Source organism: Arachis hypogaea, chromosome 2 (genome assembly GCF_003086295.3).
Source record: "Arachis hypogaea cultivar Tifrunner chromosome 2, arahy.Tifrunner.gnm2.J5K5, whole genome shotgun sequence".
In the NCBI taxonomy this organism is placed as follows: Eukaryota; Viridiplantae; Streptophyta; class Magnoliopsida; order Fabales; family Fabaceae; genus Arachis; species Arachis hypogaea.
Window position 1 is genome coordinate 15,188,106 of NC_092037.1, and position 9,004 is coordinate 15,197,109.

Genomic DNA, 9,004 nt, shown 5'->3' on the forward strand with positions numbered 1-9,004 from the left:
GAAGTAACTCATAACATGCCTGTTTGATTCTCTCAACTTTCCTTGTGCATTCATTAGGATCTTCACATACCTTAGTAAACTTATATTCAAGTCCATCAAGCTTATACCTAGGATCTAGAATTGCAGCAACACCCATAATGCCATGAATTTCTTCCCAATACTTATCAAACTTTCTCTTCATCATACATGTCATGCTACTAATAACTGGGTTAGGAGAAACAGCCCATTTTTTTAATCTAACATGTATCTCACATACTTTATTAAAGTAAATATTGGCAGTTGGAACTTGAGTTCCAGAAAACAACTGAGTCACATCATAAAAAAGTTTTAATTTACCACAAATTTCTTTTGCAAGTTTCCATTCCTCATTACTTGGCACACTTTTATAATTGGAGTCTTTTTGTTTTAGTCAAGCAAAGACATCTTTGTACAACCATGCAGTTTCTAACATCACATAAGTGGAATTCCATCTAGTCATGCAATCAAGAGATAATTTTTTGGTAAAGGAAACACCTGACTTACTACACCAACTCACAAAGGTTTCATGTCTTTTACTAGTTGAAGTCCAATACACCACACTATCACGAATTTTCTCCACACTTTCTTTAACTAAATTGAAATCATCCTTCACAATTAGGTTTAAAATATGAGCACAGCAACGCATATGCAATAACTTACCCTCTAAAGACAAATAATTTGAGTCTAGACGTCCCAACAACACATCAATCATAGCATCATTTGTAGAACAATTATCCAATGTAATAGTTGATAATTTTCTATCTAAGTTCTACTCCAACAAAACTTTCATTAATGCATTAGAGAGAACTCCACTTGAATGAGGAATAGGAACATAAGTAAAGATGAAAATTATTATAAATATATCAGATAAAAAAATATCACAAGTACATCAAGCATTAGAAAGTATATCTTATACTAGAAGCAAAGTTTAAGGTATTACCTCAAAACTCGCATTTGCAAATTCCATGAACTATCAATGTAGTGTGTTGTAACAACCATGTATCCTTTTTTCTGGTTGGAAGTCCACATGTTAGTTGTAATAGCCACTCGACTATCATTTGCATCCGTCATCTTGTTTATGTTAAGCTTCTCCAGTTTGTACATTTTCAAGATATCTTTCTTGATTGTGTTTCGCCTTGGCATCTTAAACGTTGGTTACATTGAAGCAAACACTTCTCTTATTGCAACATGATCCACATATGACAAAGGATACTCATGCATACAAATGGACTTGGAATTCAATTTTCTTGTATGAGATGCATCAAATATAAAAGCATCTGAGCTATTCTTTCCATGTCTTTGAAGAGATTCGGCAATTGTTGATTGTCTTGAATTTGCTAATTTTATTCTCTTACAATAATGGAGCACATGTTTCTTCAAATTTGTAGTCCCATTCCTTGGATTGGTACCAAGAACAGACTTATAATGGTTGCACTTTGCCTTTCACTCTTTTTCCTCTTTATATCTACTAAAGTATTGCCAATAAACACTTTTCACTAAAGATTTGTTGCTATTTTCATCCGAGACAGACTCGTCTGGAACAAAATTAGCAGTTTCTTCAACAGGAGTTTCTTCTTGTTGTTCTTGAGCCACTACATCCATGTTGGTACTATCCATTATTGCCTACACAATAGTAAAATAAATAATTAAATGTTAAAAATTCAAGCATGCTGAAAAATCATTAAGATTCAGAAAAATCATTTATACATAAATAATTTAGGAATCCAATTTTTATATATAAAATTTATCAAACTAAATTTACCATTTATCCAGTCCACTTTCACTCTTTCTTTCAATTACAAGTTTCTCTCCTTAAAAAAATATCCTTTTATAAAAATTGAAAATTTCGTTTATGACCTGACTTCATATTAAAAAATCGTATGTGATTAAACTGATTTTCCATCGATTTTTGCCAATTAAATCTTTAGTGAAAAGTGTTTATTGTAAGATTTTTAAAAATACAATTTTTCAATATATATTGCATTCACATCAACGGTAAATCTGAAGCAACAAATTTGATCAATTCAAGCATTTACATTCCAAGAAAATAAAACCGAGCTGGTTAGACACAGTAAGCATTGAATAAAACTAAATAATACAGATAATTATGGTGTAATGCGAAGGCATATATATACACATGCATATTGCATAAACTATAATAGTAGGACCGAATAATTACATGAACTTAGTTTTTCTTTTCTTTTTTTCTCTTTTATTTTTGGTATAGCTACTTTTCTACAACTACCAATCACATCATCTAACCAAATTCTAGCATGAAAGACTTATGATTCACCACCAGTAAAGCTCCAATTTTCACAGATTCAAACGCAAAGTATATACCAAGAAGAGCACAGAGCAGCAGCGTAGAGAGGAGAGAAGGTCATAAATCAGCGGCGTTGCAAGGAGAGCACAGAGGAAGAAGAAGAGTGGCGGCAATGGAGGAACGAGGAAGGAGAGTTGGGGCTTGCAGTGAAGCACTGAGGCTTATTGCTTGGGAAGAAACGACGCTACCAGAGTACCAGCCTCCCACTTAGTCTTAGGGTTTCTAATGAGCGATTTCTGAATCATCAATTATATATGATTTTTATTTTTGTTTAATTTTTATTTTATGGTAACTTCATAAATAAACAAATGCAATATATTATCAAAGTAAGTAGCTAGCTTAGTAGTTACTTGCTACACATAAAGGAGGTTGAGGGTTCAATTCTCACCTTCTTCACCATGCATATAATTTTTAAAAAACATGTTATATATGGGGTGCGAGTAGGGTAGGGTAGGGTACACCCTAAACCCGTACCCTATCCTACCCGCAGGCCTACCCAGACCGCACTCTATCCTACCCGCAGTGGGTTGGGTAGCCTACCCTACCCGAATGGGTTGGGCCGGGTAGGGTACCCGCGGGTAGGGTATATATTGCCAGCCCTATGTAAGAATGTGATTTCTTGCTATGGATTTTGAAAATCGAGGTTGAACAATGCTACACTTTTGCGTAAATTAGAACAATCAACATTTTGAATAAAAATTACTACCCTATCTATCAACAAATTCAACATACTAAAACATCGATACTCTATGCATAGCTAAAGAAGTATTTTTTAGATATTTGTCATTGTCAAGGAAAGTTGCTTTATTTCCATGCTACCAACCATGATAAAGCTTCCATACTAGCCATTGAATATGGTTGACATCTTCCATGCCACTATCTCGAACAATTTTGAAAAAACCCAACACTAGTTATCTTCTATTTCAATCCCTACCTCTTGGACCTTTTTTATCTTAATTTTCCAAATCTTTTGTGTAAGTGATTTTATGAAACTAATAATTTACGTATTTCTTGTCATTGTCAATAATCTTTAATCCAAATTTAGAATTTTCACTTCTTGAATCACTAAATTGAAATGGAATCATAATGTCTATTGTGATGATGATATATTTAAACTGAGTTCTATACCAGAGCCAATGGAACAAGCTTTTGAACTAGAGATCTATGGAGAAACTAAACCTTCTGATAACTCCACCAGACCTATTCGCACCAAGAAATAGCCCATATAAATAAAGGACTATATGTAGTACCATAAGCTGATGATAAATTGACTGATAATTGACTAATTAGATGTTAATTACTTAGTGGAGTTGATAGTTAAATACTTTAATTATGTTTTAATCTCTATCTCTAATTGGGTAAAAGTACAATGAAAAAAGTAATAAGATTTTTAAAATAAAATAAATCTGAAATAAAACAATGATTTTTTTAAAATTTACATATAAAACTCCGGATAGCAAGGCATCTTTAGTTTAAATTTATTAATTGATAGATTTCTTGTTATTTATATATAATCTTTGTAAGTTATAGAAATTTCTATCGTTAATTAGTCTTGCATGTAACAAACAAAGGATATAGCAAATGATGAATACATAAACAAGAGCCAGGCAATGTTGGAAGGAAGGGTTGTAACAAACCATTGATAGGTGGCATCTGGTCCACCTATTTCGAGCAGCAGGAAGAGCACCAAGGAAAAAATAAATAGTAAGTGGTTGGAGGACTATGATTTTTAGTGAATTGTGATATGAAATCTCCTTTTCCTGAAACTATTCTCTTTTTCCCCTATTCTATCCATTTTCTAATTCTTCTCAAATTCTCAGCACACCTTTTATTCTTAAGGCTTAGAACTTTGTACTATCTCATTCTTCTTATGCCCCGTTATTCTTCTTTCGGTAGTCTTATTTCTTAATCCCTTCATACTCATACTTCTATATTGTGAATTGCTTACTGATACACATACTCTGTACTAATACCACATTACACTTTCTTCAATTTATTAGCTTCTTTGTAACATTTGGTACTTTTATCCCATGGCTGTAGCTGACAATACTCACATGAAAGGCATGGAAGTTGACATCAAAAAACTCTTTCAGATGTTCGAATCCATTTCGGAGGAGACTCGCGTTGAGCACACGCGATCGTCCGAAGCATGAATCTGAAAATTGATGCACTGTAATAGTCTATTACCCATCTTCTCCATGCCCAGCCTCGTCACAGATCTGAGTTGCATGAGCTCTCCCATGGTTCGAACTCAGGGTCAGAATTCCACCAGCGTCCCTTTATGCAACTGCGTCGAGTGGGTTTTGATTTGTCCAAATTTGATGGTTCTGATGCGTTGGGTTTGATCTCTTCTCTAGAACAATATTTTGATTACTTTCGTGTGCCTGAGGAAGAGCAAATCAGCATCGCGGCTATTCACATGACCGGTGCCTTGATTCCTTGGTTCCAAATATCACAATGCTCTACTCAATTTTGTTCATGGAATCAGTTGAAGCGTGCCTTTTAACTCAAATTTGGGCCTTCTCTATATGAATTGCCATGAGAATTATTATTCAAATTGCAATAATTGGGTACAGTGAGTGACTATTATTCTGAATTTGTTTCTTTGGCTAATCGAGCAAATATTGAACCACCTGATGCATTGAAGGATTGTTTTATTAGTGGGTTAAAATCCGATATTAGACGAGAGGTGAAGGTGCAGTGTCCTCCCTCCCTGATGCGTGCTATCACATTAGCTAGACTTTACGAGGACAAGTTTTCTTTAATAACAAGAAGCACTTATGGTACAACCTCTCACCGTCCTCAGTTGACTCCTGCAGCTGCAATTTCGAGTAAAAGGCCCATTCAGCAGAATACTCTACCGTCGTTGCTTCTGACTCCACCCCAGCGTCCTGCCTTGCCGCCGATGAAAAACTTAGTGTGAAAACTATCCCCAGCGGAGGTTCAGATCAAACGGGAGAAAGGATTATGTTATTGGTGCGATGAAAAATTTTCAGCTGCTCACTGTTGGCCGAATCGCCAGCATATGCAGCTGCAACTAGCATTAGATGATGTAGATGGAGTGGACACAGGGACTCAAGAGTCATTTGAATCTAAGCCCAGTTTGGAGGCCTTGGAGTCTCAGGTAGTTGAGCATCATTTATCTTATAATGCTATGCATGGCACAAGTGGTCCTGCTTTGATTCGTGTTAACGCCATCATCAATGAGCTAGAGGTCCAGGCCTTGATTGACGGTGGCAATTTGGATAGTTTTATTCAACCTCGCATAGCCAAATTTTTGAATCTACCTATTGAACATGCATCAGGATTTAAGGTGATAGTGGACAGTTTCGAAGTCTTGCTAGTAGAACGTTGCATTGCTAGTTTGGATGTTAATCCATCAGGTTGCCTTGTTAGCATTCCAGAGGTATACGTGCTCCATGTGGCAGAGAGAGAGTTGGTGATTGGTTCAATTTGGTTACAAACATTGAAGGCTCATATTGTAAATTATAATTCTTCATTTCTTCGCTTCTTCCATAAGGGAAAATTGTCACTGTGCAGGGTTATAAGAGTCCATCTTCGCCTCAAACTCAATTAATCATATAAGAAGGATGTTGAGCATCGATGCAGTGGCTGCAGTGTTTACTCTTGAAATTCAGTATTCGGATGGGATTGCCAAGCCACCCTTGCAATTACCAGAATCTCTTCACCCTGCTTTGGTTAGTTTGATGCAGCAATATGCTGTTGTTTTTTAGTAGCCTTTGGGTCTTCCTCCTTGACGATCCCAAGATCATGGCATTCCCTTAATTGAAGGGGTTGCGTCTGTTAAATCATGTCCTTATCATTACCCTCACAACTTAAAATCACAAATTGAAACAGTGGTGTTTGAGATGCTGCAAGAAGGGATAATTCAACCCAGCAAAAGCTCTTTTTCCTCGCCCATTCTTTTAGTCAAGAAAAAGGATGGCACTTGGCATTTTTGTAATGATTATCGGGTACTAAATGCAATCACAGTCAAAGATGGTTTTCTCTTTCCTACCATTGATGAGTTGTTGGATGAACTATTTGGGCTACTATTTTTTCGAAACTGGATCTTCGCTCAGGTTACCACAAAATCTTAGTCAATCCTGAAGATCGCTTAAGACAGCGTTTTGTACGCATCAAGGGCTGTATGAATAGTTAGTGATGCCCTTCGGCCTCATCAATGCCCTGCTACTTTGCAAAGCCTCATGAATGATATATTCAAGCCTTACTTGCGCAAATTTTTGCTAGATTTTTTTGATGATATACTGGTCTATAGTAATAGCTTCGCCTAACATTTAGAGCATTTGGAGCTAGTTTTAAAACTACTGCAGCAAGAATCTCTATTTGCTAAACTTTTCAAATGCCTTTTTAGCTCCTCAGAAGTCGACTATTTGGGACATACAATCATGGGTGGTGGTGTTCACATGGAAACGGCTAAGGTTCAAGAAATTCTGGAATGGCCTCAACCTGCAAGCATAAAGCAGCTTCGGGGGTTTTTAGGCCTTATTGGTTATTATCGACGATTTATTAAAGGGTATGCCTCATTAGCAGCTCTTCTCACTGATTTACTTAAGAAAGACTCGTTCATTTGGTCGGAGCAAGCTACTCAAGCTTTTCGGCAGTTGCAGCATGCAATATGTAAACCAGTCTTGGCATTGTCCAATTTTAATATTCCTTTTGAAGTGGAGATAGATGCTTTAGGTACTAGTGTTGGGGCTATTTTGATCCAACAAAAACATCCCATTGCTTATTTTTCCAAGAAGCTACATCCTACTTTACAGAAGCAATCCGCTTACAGCAGAGAGTTTTACACCATCACTGAGGCCTTAAAAAGTTTCGCCATTACTTGCTAGGCAAAAAATTTATTTTGCGCACTGATCATCAAAGGAGCTCTTAGAACAAGATGTTCATACACCAAAGCAACATAAATGGCTTTATAAATTGCTCGGTTTTGATTTTGAAATCCATTACAAGGTTGGGGCTGAAAATGTTGCAACGGATGCACTTTCTTGTAGCTTCTTTGAGGCTTGGTCTGCGCCAAGAGTAGATTGGCTAGATCAACTTCGTACAAAATTGGTGGCTGATGAGGATCTTCAAGTTGTATTGGCAAAGTGCAACTCCAATTCGGTTGAGGATTTGAATTATTCTTGTCAAAATGGCCTCTTATTGTAGAAGAACCAATTAGTGATACCTTCCAAAAGTACTTTAATTAGGCAAATCCTCCTTGAATACCACGATCGTGTGGTTGGTGGTCATGCTAAGACTGTGGAATGCATTTGTTTCATTTTTTATTGGCCTCATATGCAAAAGGATATCAGGCAGTATGTCTTATCTTGTTGCATTTGTCAACAAGCCAAGGTAGAGAATAAGGCACCAGCAGGTTTGCTCAAGCCATTACCCATCCCTTCATAGGGATGGGAAGATATTGCAATGGATTTCATTGTGTCTCTGCCAGTTTCATCCGGATATTCAGTTATCATGGTGGTTGTCAACCGTTTGACTAAGTACGTCCATTTTCTTCCATTGAAACAAGATTTTAATAGCAAAATAGTTGCAGAAACTTTTATCAACAATGTGGTTAAGTTGCATGGATTTCCAAAATCTATTGTATCGGATAGGAATCGGGTATTTATCAGCAAATTTTGGCAGCACCTCTTTCGTATCCAAGGTACTAAATTAGTAATGAGCTCAGCTTATCATCCCCAAACAGATGACCAGAGTGAAGTTTGTAATTGAACCTTGGAAATGTACTTACGTTATTTTTGTTTCGAGAATCCTAAATGCTGGCTAGAGTTTTTTCCGTGGGCTGAGTTTTGGTATAACTTCTCATGGCACAGCAGTATCAAGATGACTCCCTTCAAATCTCTCTATGGCAAGGATCCTCCCACTTTGGCTTGTTATGAACTCTCTAGTGTTAGTAATTCTTCTTTGCAAGAGTGGCTTCAGAACCGTGATCACTTACTCAATCAGCTGAAGTTTAATTTGGAACGCTCCCAGTAGTATATGAAAGATGTTACTGATAAATATCGCCGGCAAATTGAATTTCAAGAGGGCAATTTGGTGCTAGTGCAGTTACAACCATATTGCCAACACTTCGTGGCACTGCATAAGCATCAAAAGCTTAGTTTGTGTTATTTTGGTCCTTTTCTAATCAGCAAGAAACTCAGTGAGGTGGCCTTTAGGGTGGAGTTACCTCCGAAGGCGCGTATCCATAATGTCTTCCTGTAGTTCTTAGTACTTTCCTCTCCCATTAACCACTACTAATGTGGGGCCAGTGTTAAAGCCTTCCAAGATACTTTTTACACATTCTATTATGAGGGGTGACAGAGTACTGCCACAATGTCAGGTGCAATGAGGACACGACAACTTGACAGAAACGACAGGGAAGATGTTCATCACTTCCAAAATTTGTTTTCGGAATTCAACTTTGAGGACAAGGTTGTTACTGATGGGGAGGGTAATGGTACGAATATAGCAAATGATGAATACATAAACAAAAGCCAGGTAGTGTTGGAAGGAAGGGTTGTAACAAACCATGAATGTAACACCCTCACTATCAGAATGTCATGCTTCCGGCTGCACTACTCTGATAGCAAGAAGTATTACGACTACTTCATATACTTAATAATAAAATAGGAGCCTTTAACTCGACTCGAAACC

At 37.0% G+C, this 9,004-nt stretch overlaps 1 protein-coding gene across 1 annotated transcript; it reads left to right on the top strand.

Moving 5' to 3' along the window:
- The first annotated feature begins 6,750 nt into the window (after positions 1 to 6,750).
- On the top strand, positions 6,751 to 7,197 carry LOC140176566 (uncharacterized mitochondrial protein AtMg00860-like). The gene has a single exon (XM_072208091.1). It carries the CDS (start codon positions 6,751 to 6,753, stop codon positions 7,195 to 7,197), a length of 447 nt encoding a protein of 148 aa, XP_072064192.1.
- The last annotated feature ends 1,807 nt before the right edge of the window (positions 7,198 to 9,004 follow it).

Coding starts and splice junctions, on each gene's coding strand:
- LOC140176566 (XM_072208091.1), top strand. CDS start 6,751: ATGGGTGGTGGTGTTCACATGGAAACGGCTAAGGTTCAAGAAATTCTG.